Here is a 22,440-nt window from a genome sequence, read left to right as displayed (position 1 = left end):
AGAATTATTCCCACCAGGAAACTGAGGGTTTAGAAATCCCATGTACTTCCACACTTTAGAATGATTCCACAAATATTCACCAGAAAGCCACTGTCTAAGAATTAAACCAAGTGCCCTGTGGGACAGGCTCCTTTTGCCAGCATGTTTTCAAAATTACTAGAATGGTTTTAGAAACTTGACCAGAGACAACATAACCATTCAAAATCCTGCCAGCGACCTACAAAAGGTTTGAACATCAGTCTATATTTGGTACAGATGAAAGAGTAATTAGAAGGCTGTGGAAAATATTAGTATCCAAACTGTAACTTTTTCTCCACATTTCAGGTGCAGTACTCTCGATCTCAGAAGAGAAGGAAATGCACTACATACTCTTATGAAAGTGTCAAATAGCTTCTGTCTCAGATGTCAATGTTTAAAACTTTGGAGTATCATGGAATATGGAGGAGAGCATTGCATGGATTAGGAAAAAGATTAAATGGCAAGAATAATGTCATAAAAGATCAGTTCTTCACAGACAAATGTGGGAGAAAATATGTTAAAAAAATAAGAAAAGAAAGGAAAAAAAAAAAGAGAAGCATGAGATCAGTATCTTCTCTCATCACCCAGTGTCCCAGCTCAGGACTTGGACTGCTCAGCAGGAAGGAGGATAAACACCAAACCACATTTCCAAGCAAAACATGATTCAAGAACTAAATAAAAGTCTCTGTCAAAGCTCTGGCTTCAGACTGCCATAGCACTCATCACATTTGCCATGCTATTATTCCTAGTGGAAAAAAAAAAAGAGCAAATATTAAACATTTAATATTGGCCAGTAAGCTTTAAGGGTGTACTACAACTACAGATCTGCACAGTTGCCCATAACTTTAATTGAAACCAATGGGCAACCCAATGCCTAGAATTTTTAATAGACAGTTTCTCTTTAGGTTTCTCTTTAGGAAATGTAGTCTTTGACATAAAGGAATTTCAATTCTGGTTATCTGTAAGAAAGAAAATCACAAAAAAAAAAGTACAGAATTTGAGTTTCTCAGCTTCCTTTAACACACACCTGTTGCCTGGGTTAAGCAAGAACAGCCAAAACTAACAAGGGCACCTTCACTCCCAAGAGGCACTAACATTGGCTCTGTTACCTTCTTGGCACACCCATCACCTGTTTTGGTTCTTCTGCATGGAAATGCCCAAGGGCAATCCACAGAGTCTTCAGATCTGCTGGTTCACAGTTACTGGAGAAATGGAAAGAGGACATAAGAGCAAGTATTTGAAAAATTCTGGACAAAAAGCTTACAGAACAGTGGATTACAGCTGGACTATAGAAATATCAAAAAGAATGCTAATATTCACAAGAGCTGACTTTCCCCCCCACATAACTGCATAAAAGGGAATTTGCAACCTTTCTAATTTTATTTCGCTGAGTTTTCCCTGTTTTCTAGAGAACTAAGTATATAGTTTAGGGTTGTTTTTTTGTTCCAAGTCCCCTTTAAAAACTTTCTGTCTTGAAACAAAAGGGCTCCAGGAAGGCTCTTACTAGGTATAAATCTGTATAGTTCAAATTGAATTTCAAACTCTCATTTTATAAGAAGGTATCAGGAGCAGTCTGAGAGGATTTACCTGCTGTGTAATGGAAATATTACTGGGCAGACCCCCTGTGACCCCAGATTAGTGACAAATACCAAATGGCATGTAAGTAGACCTCTGATATCTATGATACAGATGCTCTACAGAATTTTAAGTGAGTCACATATAAATAATGACTGCACAGATAGATTTAGGAGCTGGAACATGAATTTAATGCAAAGTTAATAATCCCTTCTGGAATTATAGCATTTCTTGAGGTAAAGGGGAATGTAATGGTTTTGTTTCTATTCAGTTGCTTGTCTTGGTACTGAGAACTGCACTTGTTTACTCTGGAGAGGTGCTTTGCTGGTTTTGGCTGGAATAGAGTTAATTTTCTTCACAGTAGCTTGTATGAGGCTGTGCTTTGGATTTAGGCTGAAAACAGTGTTGGCAATTCAGGGATGGTTTAGTTACTGCTAAACAGTGTTTGCACAGAGTCAAGGCCTTTTCTGTGCCTCACTCCACCCCACTCTGCCAGTGAGCAGCTGGGGGTATGCAAGGGACACCGCTGGGACAGCTGACCACAACTGACCAAAGGGATATTTCCTACCATATGGCATTATGCTCAGCATATAAAGATGGGGAATTAAGGAGGCAGAGAGGGGATATTTGGAGCGATGGTGTTTTCTCAAGTCACTGTTATGTGTGATGAAGCCCTGCTTTCAGCTGGGATGGCTGGACACCTGCCTGTCCACGAAATCATGAATTAAGACCTTGTTCTTCTTTGCTTGTGTGCACAGCCTTGGCTTTAGCTATCAAACTGTCCTCGTCTCAACCAATGAGTTTCCTCACTTTCACTCTTCCAATTCTTTCCTCCATTCAAATGTGAGGGGAATGAATGAGTGGCTGCATGGGGCTTAGTGACCTGCTGGACTGAAACCACAAGAGGAAGGAAAACAGGTATTCAGTCCATCCAGTGGGTTTTTCTGAGGAGAGCTAAGGGTATCACTGGATTTGGTGGTGTGAGCACATGCCTCAGAGTCAGGAGCCCTGATTTATGTGCCAGTTCCCAGGACTTTCTGTACTTTGCATTAAGCAGTTACAGAGAGGCAAAGGGGTTTTGCTCTGCAAACATCATCCTTGTGTGAATCACTGAGAGCCTGCACACTTGCACTTCTCTTTTCTTCCACTCCCACAGAACTCCTCTGGCTCTCTGAGAGCATTAACAGCATGCAGCCTCCCACATAGCTCTGGATAGGGTTGAAAACAGACTTGGATTAAAGTCACCTGTATCCTGTGCAAGTGGTCACTAATCACTAAGCTTCTGCAGAGGGTGAACAGCAAAGGTGAGCGCTGCAAAGGACACGGATAGCTCCTGCCATGTTCTTCAGCATGGGCAGCCTCCTGTCCTGCACAGGAAAGGATTCCAGCCATCACTTAGGGGGCAAGACGTGGTGCCCAAGCTCCTGGTAAGGTCAGGATTTTTGCACAGTTCTGGTGCCACTAGCTGGCTTCAACAGCTCCTCACTGAGGCTCCCGGTTCTCTCCATGGAGAACATGCATGACCAGTGGAAGCCCTGGATGTCCTGCAGGTGGCTTGCCACAGTGACACTTTGCTTCACTGAGCCTGAGTCCTAACAACTCCTGGGTTATTCTGTGGCAGAGCCAAGAAATTAATTTGCCTTCCCAAACATAATTTTCTCCATTATGGACAACTCAGTATTCTTCCTCACTCTTTGCTTTGCATTATTTTCTCCCAGATTTATTATACTACATTTTTCAAATCAATTTTTGTCTTTTTATTTCTAACTATTTTTCACCTTCTCTGCACTATACCATCTATCACTGCAGTCTTAACTATTAAACTTAATGTAATATCTAGATCTCACTTCACTTCCATGTCAAATTTGACATGACTTGGCAATGAATAAGATGAAGCAGACTGGAGCTTCCTTTGCAAATGATTCAACTCCCACTTTACAAAACAATGCACCTGTGCATAAGAATGGAAACAGCACAGTGTCAAAGGCCAGCCCTTCAGGAAGCAGCAGAGAGCAGTCCATGGGAAACATTTCTAAGTGAGGGTGAGAAACAAAACTCAAGCCACAGATACCTCTTCCCAGCCGAAACGCTGCCAGCGCTGGTGAAGCGATGAGAAGGGCAGATCGCTAATAGCATACTTGTACCTACATCTGACTGCCACGTCAGCCGGCAACATCATGTGGCTTCCATGAGAGCTAGCATATCTGTATTTAGCTTTAGATAAATCCAAATATTTTATTTTTCTTCTGATGTTATTCTATTACCATTAGCAGGAACAAACAGCCACTTAAAAACCAGAAATGGCAATATAGAATATTAGTAAAATACAAACAAAAAAAATTTCCCTGGTGTATCTGAACTGGTGAAAGTTATTTATACTCACACAAACCAAAAAGCTGAGGGTTACAAAGATGGATGATTTGAGTTGTCAAATGTAAGAACTTTATTTATCTTTCATAGCTGTGCTGGAGAACAAGAGTAAGGGGCATTTTATATTGCAAACCATTTGCATAAAGTCACTTGGGCAACAGGTTCAGTGAGACACCATTTTAATTTTGCTGTCATAACAAAGCTCAGCAACAAATATGTCCATCTACATTTGTGTATCTAGCTATATATGTATGCATATGTATGTGTACATATGTGTGTGTATATGTGCACATATATTGTACAGAGAAGTTCACACAGTTAATAGGCTGTGGAGGGAATTCAGGACATGTACCCCAGAGATTTCCAGATTTGCTATGTCCTTTCTAGCAGATGAAGGTGCATGCCAGCTGCATAGAGGTAGTGGGGACAGGGCAAGAACTTCAGGAGGAGCCAGAAGAGGGATGGCAACCAGTCCTGCCCCCCTCCCCTTGATTTACACCATCCTGCCCTGAGGCCCATATGGAGTTATGTGCTGCTGTCCACAGTACTGTGGCCAACCTGCCATCCACACCATGAAGTTGGTGGGATGGGCTAGCCAAGAGACTGTGGGACCTCTCACTGGTCCCTTGCCCCATCAAATTCTTGAGCATAATCCTGAGCAGTTGCTGGGGGCCCATCTAGGAGTACTGGGTGCTCCACTCAGGGACCCTTTCTGGTTACCTGCAAACCCTCTTTACAGTTGCAGCCTGGTAACCCTCATACCTCTTCTCTGCTTTTTTCCAGCCTGGGAGATAACTGTTTTGCCATGGATTTTCCCATTTCCTTCTAGCCCTTTGCCTGCACAAGCAGGACAGTTTTGGTAGAGCCAGTCCCTGGCTAAACAGAGAATGGCAAAAGTGGCAGCTGTGCAGCCTTGCCATTGACAAAGAACAGGAGGACTGGAACAGGCCGGTGCCTCTCCCTTGGCATATGACACAAAGAAACGTGTCTCTTGATATCCATCCTCTACTCATGTTGCAGGGCAGAATTCAATACTGAGAGAAGCAGAAAACTGAAGGAAAAGGCAGAAAGAATTTCTAACAATATTTTATTGGCTTGCATTGCAAGCAGTTTTGAGACAAAGGGACCACTCAGTGAGCATGCATTCCAGTCATGAGAGACATTAATAATAATAATTACTATTTTTAATTTCACTTTCTTGGCACTACCTCAAAGTTACATGTGTGTTATTCTTAGAATAAAAACCATTACAGATGAACATATTTATCAGTGAGCATCTAAGAACTGGAAACTTCAAGCAGTACTGACATATTTCAAAAAGTGGACCCCAATGAGCTGCCGACATGATCTCTTTCACTCTATAGTACTCCTTGCTTTCTTACAAGATTTTGATTTAATAAGGGTTTTCATATGATGCTCCTTAAAGAAAAAAAAAAAATCTGAGAATTTAGTTGCTCAGAAAGAAAGACACTGACTTCAGGGGGCATTTAAATGTTACTTCAGCAGACTAATTTCCAGCATTATTGGTGCTGTGCGGAAAACATTTAATTCAACTCTGAGCATGTACCTTCCATGGTGGTGCCAAGTATGTAGAAGCAGATCCTTGGTTTTGCTTCTTTCGTGGTTTGACATGGAAGTGATTTTTTCAGGAAGTTGGGTCAAACCAATCAGTGGTCAAGTTTAGATATTGGCACCTGAAGTGACCACTGAAGATAAGGATACGCCTCTGAGAACACAGGGGGTTAAAAGCAAGAACTCCCAAGAGCTCGCTCTCTTTGGTTCCGGTCAGGGTGCTGTGCAGACCTCCCCTGCCCAGCCATGGGGCTGGGTGGGGGAGGGGAAGCCATGAGGCCTGGTTGAGGTGAGCCGAGGGGTAGAAGGACTGGAACCGAGCCAGCTCCTGTGGACGGAAGGGTGGAGAGAAGCGGAGATGCCTTTGTCGTCTTCCCCCTAGAGGGAAGAGACAGAGAGTCTGGACGGCACCTGTAACTTTGCCGGCGCGGAGGAGAAGGAAGTGGGGGGGAAGGCACCCAGCCTTGGCCTTGGGAATCGGCTGCTGGGCAGAGATATCAGCCATCCAGGGAGTCTGAACTTTTAACCCTTTCCTGAGAAATGAAGTCTTTGTAAAATATTACTCCTCCTTGATTTGAAGTAGAAGAGAGACAGTCTGGGATCCGAGATGATGGAAGAAGAAATTCTTGAGTTGGAAGGAGATGATGGAGTGGCTTGTGGCTGGACTTTTCTTGTTACCCATAGACTGAACCAAATTTTCCTGACAGAAGCTGCACTTAGGGGGGTGGGTTGGTGAGCCAAGAGACCTGTTTCAGTGATTACCAGCAGAGGAGTAGAGAGAACAGAGGAGAGTTGAAGAAGGTGGGGAGAAGCCCTCTGTCTTCAAGGAAGAAGAAGAGGAGAAGAAGACCTCTGTTCTTGGACCCTCAGCCCCAGGGGAAAATGGGGGGGACTGTAGTCCCAAGATGAGAAACTGAACTGTTGTCTCTTTTGGTCCATGGCAAAGCATCCTTAAAGGAGCCCTATGAGCAGCCTGTCCATGCACGGTGGTGAGAGCACTGTGACATGGAAAGGAGAGTGTCACCATGGCAGATTTTCTCCAGGCGGTTGCCATGTGTGACATGGAAACACAAGGGTGGCAATTGTGTTTCCTGGGGGGTCTGTGGCACAGGAGAGACTCCTGTCTCCCTTGAAAGATTGAGTATTTGATTATCTGAAGGGTGGCAACTTGATCAGGATCCTGGGTGGTGTCTCACTGTTGAGTTTGTTTGGAAATTAGGTGGGAGGAGGAGGGGTGTTTTGGAAAGTCTTCATCCAGGATTTAGTGTTTGTAGTTTTTATAGTAGTAGTAGTTTAATAAAGTTCTTTTCTTTGTTATTAAGCTTGGGCCTGCTCTGCTCTGTTCCTGATCACATCTCACAGCAATTATTTAGAAAAGTACATTTTCATAGGGGCGCTGGCATCGCGCCAGTGTCAAACCGTGACAGCTTCCATTTGTTAGATCTCACTAGACCAGAAAGAGAGAGTAAGGAATAACCTGCTGGCAGCCAAGGGTCTCACTGATGGGCAGAGAAGCAAAGAGGGATCTTCACCAGATCATGTGTGTACGACAAAACTATAAAACTGCTATAAAATGGTGGTCACTGGCACTCTTCCCAATTTAAAGGACAGCCCTGCTCTGTGCTTGATAAAGTTAAATGCCAGTCCTGAATTCCCAGATGTTCAGGCCTGTTAAACCTCAGAGGATGGGACTTGTAGCCCCGAGTGAGATGTCTGAATGGTAGACTAATCCATTCAGCACATGGATTGCTTTGGATGATAGAGGCACCATGAAGTTCAGGCATTTGCTGTGAGTCACTTAGAGACATTTCCAGGACACCAAGGCCTTATTCTGCACTGACCTTCTCTAGCTGCTGCTGATAAGCAAAACAACTGTTGCTCATCAAACTGAGCCTTCTGTAAACTAGTTGCAAGTATTCTTTAACCTATTTAACATCTCAGTTGGTCACCAGAAGGTGAACAACTTCTGTGTCTTGGGACAGCGAAGACAGGACAGATGTCTCCTCATTCCCAACCCAGAGGGCAGAAATATCACAGACTTGCATACAAGATGATTGTTTAATATGTTCACAAATCAATTTTATTAATTTAAAACAAAATTAATGAAGAAAAATTCTGTACACAATTGTGGACACAACACACTTTTTGTACAATAAGGCCCAGATAAACTTTGTTATTTTTTTCAGTCCACAAGTGACTAAAAATTGAAAAGAGCCAAAGAAAGAAAAAGACAACCAATCCCCCCATCGCTGTCTACTTTGCTTGAGGAAAGAAAAGGCTAATGATAGTCTCAATTCTAAAAACTATCCACAATGTGCTTTATGCATGTATGTGAGTACTGCATGAGTTGCAGCACTCATACTGGGTAAAGTAAAGCACACGTGCAAGTCTTGGTAAGATAAAAACCTCTCTGTTGGTACCAAGGCAATCCACAAATATTTTATTCTAGCAGCAATGTGATTCCTCCAATAGAGAAGAGTGTTGATTGGTACCTGCATTGGTGTTCTGTAGCTTTGCAGGTAGCTGTTTCGAGGCTGGTGGTTTTTTTAAAAATATGAAAGAAGAAAAACCAGAAAACTAACCAACAAAGGTGAGGTTTCTTTTTAATACGAGATTTAACTGGGCCAAGGGAATTGGTACAATTCAAGCCAAAAAGTCAGACTAACAGTTTATTTAACCAAGTAGCTCAAAGCCTTCCAGATCAGAAAAGTCCCAAGTCACAGACAGACATGGTCTAGGTTTGTCCTTTAAGTTAGTACAGACAAAAGCAAATTTTAACTCCTAGGTGATAATAATTTCAGCATTTCCATTGCCGGCAATGGATGTTATATCTTGGGGAAATCTGACTCCTGGTGGAAGAGGATTAAAAACCTTAAATGTATATGAGCATTCATGTTTAATTTCTCCAAAATATTCTCATTTCTAATTTCTAAAAATATTTGTGATGATAGTTTCCTTCATTTTTGGATGAGACAAAGGCTATTCAGTACCAAGGTTCCAGTTTAAGTTACATCTTAAAATATATTTGTGTTCTTTCTCTATTTCTTTATGGAATGACTCTCCTAATTAATCTTTTAATACTCTAAGAAAGAGTTAATATGTTAACTTTAAAAGAGGAAACAAAAAGACAATAAAGGCCTCCTCTTCACTTGGGTTTTATCTGTATTTGCTTCAACCAGGGGGACACACAAAATCAATCTTTTCATAATCAGAATGGGTGAGAGAAGAAAATGGCAGAGAAACAGCTGAGAACAAAACCCAATTCCTATTGACACTTGACATCCATGCTTTTGGTCTTGACAAATTTATCTAAAAAAAATTCATTATCTACATATTTATATCCAACACATTGATAAGGCACTGCACAAATTTGTGCACACGTGGCCTCATTCTTCACCAACAAGGCATTACTATCTTTCAATAGCATTTACCTTAACAATATGTAAAAGAATCATTCATTATTACAAATTTACACAAAAAATTCTTCCTGTACATGATTGTCTCAGTGATGTACCTATTAGTTTAAATTAGACATATTTTAAACTACTCTGTAATGTGCTAAAATCAAAAGTAGTTGCTGTACCATAAGGCAAAGGCTTATAATAGCCTTTAATCCTATTACACATATCCTCAGTTATATGATGTCAAAATACAGTCTGTTCATAAATAAGTAAAGATGTACAGAGTACCCTGGGTATGAGAAACCAAAACGTAAACCTTCTTTATAAGAAAATTACTCCACTGGTATATTTTGTAAAATCTCAGTCTTCATTGTGCAATCAAGTTTGCTGTGTTGAAGAAATTGTGTGTGTCACACTGAAGAGGCTAAAAACTACAAAGCATTTGCAGGTCCTTTTACTTTTCTTCACAGGTTTGAACCTCTTATTTCCTTTTCTTTTCTTCTTCTTCTTTTTTTTTTTTTCTTCCCCATTTTATGTTTTCCATCTCTATTTCTTTTTGGTAGCAAATACGGTGAAGATGAGTTGTTCAAACACTCGCATGGCTTATTTTCGTTGGACTCGCAGTACCGGAGCCAACAGCTGTTCTGAAGAAAAGGACATGCTCCTCCGTTCTCTGAAAGGGCAAGGGTTAAGACCGATTGCAGCTGCACGTCAACATGTTGAAATCACAAAGTTCTGTAGTCCAATGCTGACACAAGACACAGGCATCTCATCCACGGGCAGAAGGAGGCTCTGAGGTTTGAAAGTGCTGCTAAGCTGCTACAAGTACTCCAGTTCCAAGGCGTGGTGAAGGGCCATAAGGTCAGAGTGGCTCGAGATCCTCCAAAATGGCATAGCATGCTGTGAACAGCACAGACAACATGTAAAAATAACCCTAAGCATTCTGGTATTTAGATGCACTCTTTGTCTTTCACAGGGATATGAGAACACTTAGGGGAAAGAAAAAGAGCTCTTAAAACTTTGAGTCCTTCAGTCTGGCTTCTCTGACCCACCCCCTAAGCATAAATTCTCAATAACAGCAAATCTATTTACAATAGGAACTACAGCAAACACATCAGGAGATCATAAGGAAGGGAAGGGCTTCTAATCTCTTTATATGAAAAACAGATTTCAGAACATTGCAGAAGAAAATATTACTTCTGGAAAAAAATAAACCAAATAACATACGCATGCAGCATGTGGGTAGTTTGAAGAAGGGAACAGAAAGAAAATAAAGAAAGTGAACGTGTTGTTTACTATCAAAATGTGTATCCTTGTAAAAAACTACTCTTGGCAGATGAATTAAGAACAGAGAAATGGTGATTCATAATAACTCGTGTTATGTGTGATGTGTCACATCACTTTGAAAAGATTTTTATCCCAGTGGCTTGTATAACACTGGTCATTGCTAGCACCGATCTTAGAGCATCTTTTCCATATGAGATTTTAAAATAAATACATATTTTTTTCCTATTAGTTGTAATAAAATCTGTCTGGGGCACAAGTACTTTTGCAAAGAACCTGAATAAACCAAAAAACATAAATCTCAGGAAAAAGCAGAGATTACCTCATTCATGAAGGGCAAAAATCTACTTAAGAACTACCTTTATACTTGAAACTAGGGATTCTAATGTCAACAAGAAATTTTGCATAAATTTAAAAAAAGGAAAAAGATAACCATCAGCTTTTGTCAGGAAATTATTCTATAAATCCAAAGGGAAAATAGTTTCAAATCAACAATATTCTGGAGGCTAACATGATTGTGTTCACCTTTTCACTGGGTCAGTTTGTGTCCTGGCATCTTTAGGAGGCAAACCACAAGCAATTTATTATCACATTAGCTTCTAATTTTCCCAACCATTTATCTATGATTTCCTAAAGAGACTTTCATCATCCTACTTCAGCAGCTCCTGAGTAAATTCCTAATTCCACTGAAATCAGAGGCAAAACCCCATCTCATCTGTGACTTTTATTTTGCTCTCCTTTTTTCATTCTGGTCTTCTCAAATTTTACGTTAGAGAAAAATTTTGAAAACAATGTTAAACTCACTGTTTCCAGCTGCACATTTACTGCAATTTTTATACCTGTCTCAGAAGACAAACACGTTAATACTCAGCCTATCGCATCCTCTTTGATATGACACTCCTGATCTGAATGAAGATGCAATATGGATGCATCAACACGTGCCCACATTCCAAGTATGTCCAGCTTCTAGAGCAAAGGGATTTCTTAAGGAAGAAAACAAAATGATCCCCAAGAAAAAAACATTGTAACAGTTTCTGTTCTGCTTTGCTTTGCTCTAGAGTGTTAGAAAGCCTTGAGAAACAGCTGACTGAATCTTAGCTTGAAGATAAATTCATGAGCAATGGTTGACAATGGAGAGAAGAAACCAAACAAAATTCAGAGACAATAGAGGTTTTTTTTTTGAAAAAAAATGCTTGTGATATTTCCAAAACACTTTTATAGATGGATCTTTTCCTTAAGAAGGAAATGTTAAACACTAAAACATTTTTTTCCCTACATCTTCAATCTGAACTTCCACTGTACTATCTCTATGCTCCACCAGCTACAGAAAGCAGATGCAATTAGCTCACTCAGTTACAACTCCATGTCCTAGGGTCTTTCTTCCCTGTTACATTATACAGGCAGCCTACCCTCTGTGCTCTGTCAGGCCAGACACTGCTGCTTTCCAACTCACAGATTTCCTAAAGATAAACGTCTTGCATAATGTTCAGGAAATGAACCAGCAAGACCAATACGAAATAAAAATTGCTAGTCATGACATTCTCTGCATTTTGCAAAAGCTTCTGTGTACCTATCTCTAACTTAGGCTGCAAGATCTTTCTGGCAGAATTTAAAATATCTGATAGAGGTACTACATCAAGCACAAACAGTCATGTGTGCTTGCAGCAGGTCCATGCTGTGTTTGCCAGATGACTGCACAGGTCGGCGATGCTCAGCAGTGCTGCCTCTGTTTCGTGGGAGGTTGCAGCTTCCCTCTTCTCTCTCAAACCCCTGTCAGGTGGGACACAGCTGGTCTCCCTGACAGCCAGCCATAGCTCCCTGCTCCTCCTCTTAGTCAGCTTGGCAGCAGGACTGCTTTAGCCACTGGGTCAGGGAGGTGTAAACAGCACACCTATAATGTGGCTGGCAAAGACTTTGGTGGACTTTGGTGGACCTGCCTTTGCAAAGAGTCTCTGCAGAAGCCAAGAGTCAATGACATGGATGCCCTCCAAGGTCAGACAGCAAACCAATGAATAGGGAGAACTATAGGAATAAATTCTTGGCTTCCAGCTCCCACTCCATGAAGCTCTAGCTTTATAACTGCTTCCCTAGTAACAACCTCAGCATTACAGAGCATACACACACCAGGCAGATAGAGCAGTTAAAGACTCTGATTGATTTAACAGAAGGTTTAGCTTCTGCTAAATCAAATTACAGCACCTCTAGCTAGATGCCCATGTGCAATATTCAGTTTTGGATTACCCTGTTTATGGGTCAGCTGTTGATGATCTGATTTTAAACCAAAACTGTAAGCAGTCATAATTTTCACTATATATTTCTATCTCAAATTTAGTTAAGTGCCCTCTGCATTATTTATGTCTGTCTGTGAAAGGAGTATACCTGTATTCACTCCATGCAGTTACAGCAGTCAAGTGTGGAATGACAGTAGAGAGTCTCACAAAAAAAGAGGTTGTGCAATTTTCAGAATTATAATTATTTTCAGTGCTCCTTCATGCAGTCTCAAGGCCAGCTGGACAAACCCAAGAAATAAAGCATGCCAAGAACATGGTGGCTGCATGGGGCTGGAATCTGCTCTGATGCCCTGGGCATGGCTGAACGTGGCCAATTCAGATTTCTATCAGTCTGACCCTACAGTATGGCCTTCAGAGCTGTGAGGAAGCAAAACAAACCTGATACAGATCTATATATATGTATCTGTATGTTTGTGTGTATATATAGAGCCTCACACATATGTGTTCATATATATGCATGTGTTTTCATGAGGCATGTACGTTAATTTTCACTCCATCTAAGATAATGATTGTATGAAATTAGAACCTTTAAAGTAACAAAATTATCACACAAAACCTTATCTATTATTCCTGTATTAGCATGCATTGTTGATTCACAACTATTCAGCCATGTCAAAAGTGGCAACACACCCATGAGATGGAAGTACATTTTCTCTTGCCAAATGACTTGAGATAATTTGAGAGAGCAAGAGATCCTTTGTATATATATATATGTACTAAATATTGCCTTTAAAAAGCCATCCCTGCCAGCACTTAGCACACCCATGCCATGCAGAACACTTCTATTCTGAGCCAAGCAAGAAATGCTAATCTCACATTTGCTGCTGCGGGAGAATGGATGACAAATGCTAACCACTAATAAATAGGCGGTGAAACTGTATGCATTAGTATCTAATGGAACTCTATGTCTACAATTTCAACATCTTCCAAGTAAATATGAAGCTTTTGTCTTCTAAAAATCATGAATTGTTTGGTAGATGATACTTAGCAGTAAAACATCCATGAACTTTTAAATTATTTGATTTTGATGACATTTTGAAATTCAATATGGTGGCAAAATTTTGGTTTTTATGTAAAAAGCACAAAAAATGAAAACTACAAATTTAGTAAGCCTAATAATTAGAGTATTATTAAATAACCTAAGATATTGAACTATTTTATTTCTGAAATAGAAATAATTTTATTGTCAGCATGTACCTACTAAATGTACAAAACTTCAGCTATTTTACTCCACAAAATAGTGTTGCTATTTATACACATGCAAAACAAATCCATTTTTTGATAGCAACACCAAAAAGTACTGATTATCCTCTATCCTCCTTCCCTTAAATGAATACATATTTATACAAAAACTTACTCCTGAGATTTGTGATGGATTTGAATAGAAAACTCATCAGTTTTTGTCATCTTTCACGGTATTTTTATTGCATTCCTGCCAGATTTGCTAAGCAGCCGTCATTACTTCCTACCCCAAACCTGACCAGCACAGTGTGACTCTGAGCTTAAAAGCAATGGCATATTGGATACCCATTTATATTCTATTTATTGCTCTACAAAGATTTATGATTTTTCCTCCAAGGCAGCATGACCATTTTGGAGACAAAGGAGAAGCCCATTTGCCTAGGCTCTCCCGAATCACCTGATGTAAAATCCAGCTCCTCAGTGCAGAGGAGCCTTTGTCTCATCTCACAAATTAGAAATCCTTTGGAGAATTCTCCTAAGCAGAAAAACTCAGAAGTTGGGGTTTTTCTGTCTTATTAGTATTTCCTGAATGTGCCTCCAAAGGCAAAGGCAAAGATGAGCACAAGACAAAACACAACAAAGAAAAACAAAATCACCTCCAAAACCAAAACACAAAACAAAGCAAAGCAAAAATGCCGAGACAATGGAGTTTCTGGCAGAAACCCCAGACCCTTATAGTGAGAACAGCTGTGTCACCGCAGTGGCACTCTGAAGCGGTGGCTCTGACCTGCACTGGCACTGGTGCCAGCACCCAGAGCACCCTTTGGACTTTCACACGGGTTTCTCTCCGCCCTCCTCTCCCTCTTTTCCTGGGAAAGCTGATATGAAGGTAGCAACCTTTGTGTGAACCCTGGTGTTACAGCCAAGCTCACTGGCTGCTGCACTGACCCAGAAGGGTACGATCATTCCTCAATCCACAGTGCAAACATCCTGAGAGTTTTAATTGTTTCATCAAATATTTTGCTGGAAGTGACAGCTAAACAAAGGTGTCAATATCTTAGTTCGACTAATGCTATAAGAAATGTAACAGTGTATTCCGTTTACTTACATCAACCAAAACAGGCATTTTATGAACAAATTGTTTATCCTAAAAATGTTTCTCAATAAAGCAATGATCTTTTAAGTGGCATTAAAAAGTTTCTATTATTGAATTTTTATACTAATGACAATAATAAAAATATTTTAAATGTTTCTCTTATTTTCCTTCTGCTGTATTGACTCAATATTTTCCATGAATGAAGGGCATACATGAAAATCTTGTTTTATGATGAAGGAATTTATAAATTATTGGTAAATTATTTTTAACAATAAACATTAACTTTCTTACCCCCTAAGCTGGAAGTTCAACCTTTTTTTTAATCCACTGAATGAACGTAGAATAAAAAAATCTCTAATTAAATAGGCTTGAAAAGACTCATTACAGTTTACATGTAAACAATAAAGTGCTATCTAAAGAAGGTTGTACTGTTTATGTTCTAAATAGTGTAAAGAAACACACATATGCTAATGGCTTCACCACAGGCCAAAGTCCTACACAAAATGCTGTGCAAAGGGGTAACAGAAGACCTGTTCCTTCTCTGGAGAATACCACAAAACCTGACATGCTGATGGGAAGCAAGGAAAGAAGGAATCAGCTACAAAAATTCAGGGGTAAGCATGACAATGGGGTACATCACAGGACAGTTATGCCGCTCTGGATTGATATGGTTTGGGTAGCTTTGGGGAGGCAAAGCTTCTGTTTTGTTTGTGCGCTCTCCAGAGAAGGTTTCTACTCTTGCAGGATGTGAAGGAAAAAACTAAAAAGGCAAATCCTGCATTCACAGTGTGAAATGATGATTTCTTACTTGGTGGAGTAAGAAGCAGGACAAAAATCACAGAAGCATTTTCCTAAATCAGATTGATAGTTTATGCAGAAAGGCAGGGCTGCTGGTCTACTTATTGACTTCTCTGGCATTGCTGCAGCAGATAATTTAATCCAGAGCATATAACATGCTTTCAACCTGAAAATTCCTTCCACCAGGAAAGAATACACACAAGTAATTGCACAAAGGAACTTTCTATACTGCTACTCCTCTTAGCAACTGGAAAGGCTTTCTCTTATGCTTTTCTGAATCATGTTTCCTGTTGAAAAAAGCAGTGGAATAGATAATGTTACCAAAAGGACTACTCCTGCCATTATCATATACAACACTACTTCACCGAGCAACAGAAAAGGAACAAAGAGAAGGAATTCCACCCCCCCCATCTTAAATACAGCTTTTAAAATGTAATTATTTGCAGCGGGAAAACATTTCTCTGCAAAGATGAAAGGCATTTCTGAAGGAGAAAGGAGCAAACTGTTCCCGTCAGTCCGCCAAAGGGATATATGAAACTGAGACTCTGCAAAGTGCTGGGACGAGCCGGGAACCTACCCGCAAGGCTTCAGGGGCACAAAACCCAGATTTCATGAAGCAAAACCAGTCAATGGTTGTTAAAATGCCATGTGGACTAATTAGTTTCACTTCTCCAATTCAGAAAGTCACAGTGGAAAGAGATAGAAGTATCACAGAGAGTTTTGTGGTGAAAAAGCAGCTGTGTAAAAGCAATTTATCTGTGAAAGGAAGCAAGAACAAAAATGCCCGTTTTCCTGCTCTTTCTCCTATTATTCAAATAGCCGAGGTTATGCCTCATTCTTCCAAGCAAGGAGTCTGTATCTGCAGACTACCTTGGGTAGTTTTTCAAGCACGACTAAAAATAAAGGCTATTGTTTGTGAATGGGAAGTGTTGCTTTTTATACAGCTTAATTCACATTGAAAAAAAAAAAGTTATTTTTTCCCTTCTTCTCAATAGAAAGGAAAAATAATAGACAGTCAAATAGTATCCTCTGCTGAGTTATCTGAGATTATGAATGCATGCCAAGCCACAGGTTGTTGTCTGAATGAAGAATCCAAATTATGGACACACAAGAAAACGGAAATTCCTGTATACCTACTCCAGTCTTGCATGTCTTTTTAAGGTGTGACATATATGTATTTCATACAGTCAAACAGCACATTGCCTTTGATCACTAAGAATCACCATATTTTGCTTACATTCATAACATCCTCTGTGGTATTTTGGCTTGCCAAGGAAAACAGAACTCTTAGTTCTTGGCACAAAAGCCAGGGCCCATTTTCTGGCCCCTTTTTGAAATGCATCAAACATACATAGTTTAATGTGTCTTTTGGAGAACAGCAGGGCAAATCATTATCTATAATCTTACCTGGCTTTCTACTAGATATAGTCAACACAGATTTTGTAAGGCAAAGATATCCAGCCTAAATGTCAATGCATGCTGTCCCATGCTGAAGAAAAGACAATTTTCCAGACTCTTGAAACCAACCCCCACAGAAAGAAGGCCATTACCTTTTTTGCGCCTTGTTCTTCTTCGACACCATCTCCTATAACAACATACACTACTTTTCTTCCAAATCTTTGAATTATTCGCTCGAAACAACTTTCCTTTCCTGAAAGAAAAAGATCAGACTATTCAAGATAGGTGGTGATGGGATGTTATTAAATAAATAACTTTTTAGCCTGGATCTCCCCAGCCCTTGGAATTCTTAAGTAGAGCTACAAGATGAGAAGAGTCTGTCCCTCAGGATGGTGTATCAAGGCCCATTGCAGCATAGACAGCATATTAGAGGTCCACAGTATGACCTTTCTTGTCTCATTCCCTAATATGACACAGGTTTTGTGGGGAATTTCAACACCAGGAGAATTATCTACCATTTGCTTATGACCAGTAGCTTGATTTCAATAAATTGATTGAAGCTGAATTGAAATTCTAGCTTTTTCTCCAAAACCTGTGACATGATTAATCACAGCCCCTAAAACAGTAGTACCCTGACTTAGAAGGTCATGCAAAAGATTAGGATTTAAATGCCTGTAATCTAATACACAGGCCATGTCCTTGATCCTGCACTGGAATCCATTCATACGGGTCATTCCTTCCCTGCACACATCTAGGGAAATTATCTCAGTGCTCCAGCCCTATGCACAAGTACCACAGAAGCACAGAAATGCTAAGGGTTGGAAGGGACCTTAAAACTCATCTAGTCCCAATTCACCCTGGCATGTGCAGGGACACACCCACTATAATAGGTTATTTAAGGTTATCCAAGGTTATCCAGGTTATCCAGGCTATCCAAGGCCTTGCCCAACCTGGTCTTGAACACTGCCAGAGTTGTGGCATCCACAACCTCCCTGGGCAACCTGTTTCAGTGTCTCACCATCCTTTCAAGTAAAGAATTTCTTCATAATAGCTAACCTAAATTTCCTCTCTTTCAATTTGTAGCCATACTGGGAAGTTTCAGGTTCAGTACTGAGAAGACAAAGAAAGCAAAAGCCTAAAATTGAGTTTTCTCAAATGTCCCCATTCTGAAAGGTCACTTTATTCTGGCCATGGGACATGCTAACCTGTGTGTCTACAGCAGTGGATGGGGAAAATTGTGGTTTTTAAAATAGTTATTTCAGCTAAAGAACTATAAAAGTGTAAGAAAAAGTAGGCTGGAAATTAAATGAAAACTTGTAGCCATTAAAAGCCAAACTACTTAATGATATAATTTAACAGTAGCACTAGGCATAAGAAACCTCCAACACTAAGCTGAAACAGTGTTTGAATTTTACGAATCATGTCATGTTAAAAAAACCCCATGGTTTCCTGTGACAGTCAGTGACAGAACACATTTTTCCAAAACCACCCTTCTATCCCATGTATGTGAAGTCACAAGTGAAGATTTATTAAAATATGTTTTAATTAAAATGTGTATTTAAAGCATTATATTTCAAAGCTATAATTTACTATAAAGTTTTGACAGAGGGCACTGTAACTTTAATATTCAGGAAACATTTTACGTATTTTATAGGAATGCTTTCAAATTTCTCTGTAAAACTCTGAACCAATTTTTGTTTTGTCTTGTTAAAAAAAATCTAAAATATACCACCATTTCAGCTTGCTGTATTATAGATACTTAAAAACACATGAAAAATGTGTTCTTGTATGCCACAATTATGAGGGAATCTGAGACAGAACAGATATGTCATAATCACATTAAAAACTACAAACACCATTGCCATCTGGTCTGGGGTACTTCTACATACTCAGAATAACATCTTTTATACTGAACCAGAAAACAGAAATAAACATTTGCCTGGCTGAAGCTTATTACAGTCAGCATGAAGAAACTTAAATAATTACATTCTACTGCAAAACATTCTTGCTTCTGGTAAATTGTTTACCAAAATTTTCTCCAGAGCCCATGAAAAGAAATGAAGCCAGGGCTTACCTTTACAGAATTTCTCCTACTACTACTCCAGGGAGCCTTCAATGTTCTGTACTTACCACTTCTTAAAACCCTTCTCAACTGCTACACAGCCCCACAGTTTTGAAAAATGATGAGAAAAAAGCAGCTACATTTCTTTCTAATAGAGACTGTACCACTGTTAATAGAGCTATACAAAGCTTTCTGTGCTGGATCATCACACATTCGAAAAGCACTTTTAGGATGCTTTAGCAATGTTCCATGAGGATCAGGTGTTACTAATCTCTGTATTTGCTACAGTGAAAGCAAGTTAGAATTAAATATAGACTACAATTCTTTTATTTTTAAAAATACAGCTTTAAATGTATCACAACATGATGAAAATAGCTCACCTATTTTAGTTGCACTGTAAATATTCTCTATGGGAAATACAACCCCTAGTCCATACAACAAGACTTTTGCCAGAGCTGGAATTAGCTGAGTAGTTGTTACAAGAATGTTCACACAATTTGTCCTATGGAAGAGAAAATGCAAATATCCTTTTTTAACTAAACAGGAAAACAAACAAACAAACAAAAAAAAAACAATAGAAGGAGAACCTTACCCCTCCCAAAAGAACCCCTCAACATTATTATTACCACTTAAAAAGAACATTTTTTTTTTACCACTGTATCGAGGAACAAGGTGCGGCATGGTCAGATCAGAATAAAAAATGAGGATAAGGTCCTCCAGTTTCAGCATTTTGCCCACCACATCAGACAGCCTCTTCCAGATCATCATCAGACACCCTAGAGCTTCCTTCCTACTCTTAATACTCACCTTGAATGTATGAGGGTGAGTGCTTTCAGTGCAAGTGTTAACCAAGAATCTGTCAAAGCTTCAATTTCTGCTCTTAGTTGTAACCAAGCCTCTCTTTTTGCTGGACCAAGAAGACCTGTGGAGTAGACAAGGGCATGTCTGCACTGGTATTAAGTAGTGCTCTGTCATTTTCCTTTGCTTTCACCAGCTCAGACAATTTTCTGCACACTGCAAACTAAATAGCTCACTAAACACTCCTAAAAAGGAGTAGAAACTAGTTCTTCCCATTTAGGACCTCTACTCCGTGTTTGTTAGACCCTCCATAGTCACTTGCCTCCAACGTTATTTTTGTAGGTGTTGTATATTTCTTTTACTCGTCTGTAGCGGAAGGCCAGTTTGCGCATCCAGTCCACTCCTCCACGCACGCCGGTTGCCAGGCACAGATTGGCACTGGTGGCAGCTGCGGGAAAGCCGTCTGTTCCGAAGTTGTATGTGCTGGGCAGAGATAAAAAACCCCACAGATTAATAAAAGGCAACAGGGTACACTGAACCACCAGCTACCCACTTGGCTGGGTTGCAAAGAAGACAGTTAAAAGAGAGTAGGCTACTGTGAGCATTCCAGCAGCCCATCCCTTGCCCAGGAAGGAATTTGCAAAGCAACTTTTTGTCTTAATGAGTTCTCCTGTACCTTAAATCTTGACCGTTGTCATCCGAAGACACATCGTCAATGTGAACCTGGTCGCATTCCTAGGGTGACAGAGAGATTTTATAGTTTTCTTGATTTTACTAATCTTAAAAACAAAGCTATAAAAAAATCTATGAACAATCAGGGATATTTTTAATTGTGGAAATCAGTAGATGGCAGTCTTGTTAAAACAACTATTTTACCTATTCCTTGTGCTCATTTCTTAGAATAAATGCACACCATCATTAGCTACTACAGTTAAATGGCTTTCCAAAAACACATTTTTGTGTTTAGAAAGGAAAGCGGTTAAAAACAATTAGCATATGTGTTCCATAAATGTTCTTGTAGCCTTTCAGGTACCTTAAAACATCATGCTGCTCAAAGCTGATTCAGTCAGTGCATAAGTGTAACTGAAACCAGACATTTTGGTAAATGTAACATATTAGAAAAATTAAACCTGATGCTAACCGCCAATGAAATTATGACCTCTGATTGCTGTTGAGCCACACACCAACACAGCCTGAGGCCAGTGTTTCAGAGGAGTGCAGATGAAAAATCTGTTCCTAGTTTGCCATTCATTTGAGAGTTGTGAGTTTCCTTCTCTCTCTTTGGTCTTAGTGCATGAAAGCAGCATGCAAAGATGAAGAAAATCTGAACAGAAATACCCAAATCAAACCATCTTTCTTCAGCTGCTTGTCTGCAAACTAACTCAATACATTAAAAATTAGCTTTGTCCATCACTAAATTAAAAAATGCAATGTAAATTGTTTATGCACAAAAAAAAATCATTAAAACATTACTATTAACATTTTAAGTGTTGGCAGGAAAACAAATAAACCTCTGACACTCTAAATCAATATCAATTCAATGCTTGTAACAATAATGGATTTCAATTATTTTAATAATTTCCTCTTCTCTCTCCTAATGTGAAATCCTATAACAAATATGATCTATTTTAAAGATGAAAATGTTACAATCCTTTATTTTTGTGTTGCTTTCCTCTGAACAAATTTTTCTCTCTCCATGGATTTGTGAGGAAGGGAGGGAAGATAGAAGTGGAAAGAAACTCAAACCAGCTGTTCCCTAACAGAATTAAAATCATGACCCTCAACCCTTTTTCTAAAACATCTATTTTCCAGCCAACCCTCTCCCAGCAAGCAGCAAGCTCCAAGGAGGAAAAGACTTTGACCCTGTAACCTTCTCCTCCTCTCCTGAGGTCAACAACCTCAGATAAGAAAAAAGCTGAAGAAGCCTATGCGGCTTCACATGGTGGCTGTGGATTCTAGATTTTTAAAAACATTTCAGGTTTACAAAAAATGCCTCAGAAACCTGAAATGTTTTGAAGAAGAAGGTGTGGTCTTTTGCACTTGTACAACATATTCTTACTATAATGCTTACTCTTTTGTATCTTACACATAGGTAGCTTGTGCTAAAGAGAGAAGTAGTAGTGACAATCAGCACAGGAGAGACAATATTACATTTGCTCATATTCAACCAGCACACAGTGAATTTCCTCCTTAGGCAGACAAAATGCATTAGATGTACAGACACAGCTGAAACTGCAAGTGTGAGCATATGCTGCCAGGCTTTGAAAATCAACTTGGCTGAAAAAAGAGCCAGAAGATTCTTCAGCAAGTTATCAAATTCACATAATTTTTTACTGTTTTTCTGTTTAAAACCTAGAGCAAATGCCCATCCAAAAGCACACCACATTAACAATTCAAATATGAGCTGAGTGTAAGCTAAAGAAGCAACACCGTCCTGAATTCATTAGTTTCCCACTTTAGTTACTGGTAGGGCAAAGGTACAGAAACAGTGTCAAGAAAGCAAGAAAAATGAATAAAATGTCACAAGCACCGCAAATTTTGGACAAAATATTGACTATAATAAGAGAGAGATAGTGTCCTTTTTTGTCAGGAATA

The 22,440-nt window shown here is 39.5% G+C and overlaps 1 protein-coding gene across 1 annotated transcript in view; it reads right to left on the bottom strand.

Annotated features, from left to right (window-relative positions):
• Window positions 1–9,472: 9,472 nt before the first annotated feature.
• EYA1 (EYA transcriptional coactivator and phosphatase 1) overlaps window positions 9,473–22,440 on the bottom strand; it is a 155,877-nt gene continuing 142,909 nt past the window's right edge. Inside the window, exons 15-20 of the mRNA XM_068186901.1 lie at window positions 20,522–20,580; window positions 20,168–20,328; window positions 19,855–19,969; window positions 19,428–19,549; window positions 17,138–17,238; window positions 9,473–9,836 (exon numbers count right to left, since the gene is read on the bottom strand). Coding sequence (XP_068043002.1) covers window positions 9,756–9,836; window positions 17,138–17,238; window positions 19,428–19,549; window positions 19,855–19,969; window positions 20,168–20,328; window positions 20,522–20,580 — 639 coding nt within the window. The 3' untranslated portion in view covers window positions 9,473–9,755. The remainder of the gene's footprint in view (window positions 9,837–17,137; window positions 17,239–19,427; window positions 19,550–19,854; window positions 19,970–20,167; window positions 20,329–20,521; window positions 20,581–22,440) is intronic.

Source organism: Anomalospiza imberbis, chromosome 1 (genome assembly GCF_031753505.1).
Source record: "Anomalospiza imberbis isolate Cuckoo-Finch-1a 21T00152 chromosome 1, ASM3175350v1, whole genome shotgun sequence".
NCBI lineage: Eukaryota > Metazoa > Chordata > Aves > Passeriformes > Viduidae > Anomalospiza > Anomalospiza imberbis.
Note: the sequence above shows the minus strand (reverse complement) of the source record. Positions and strands in the feature narration are given on the sequence as shown.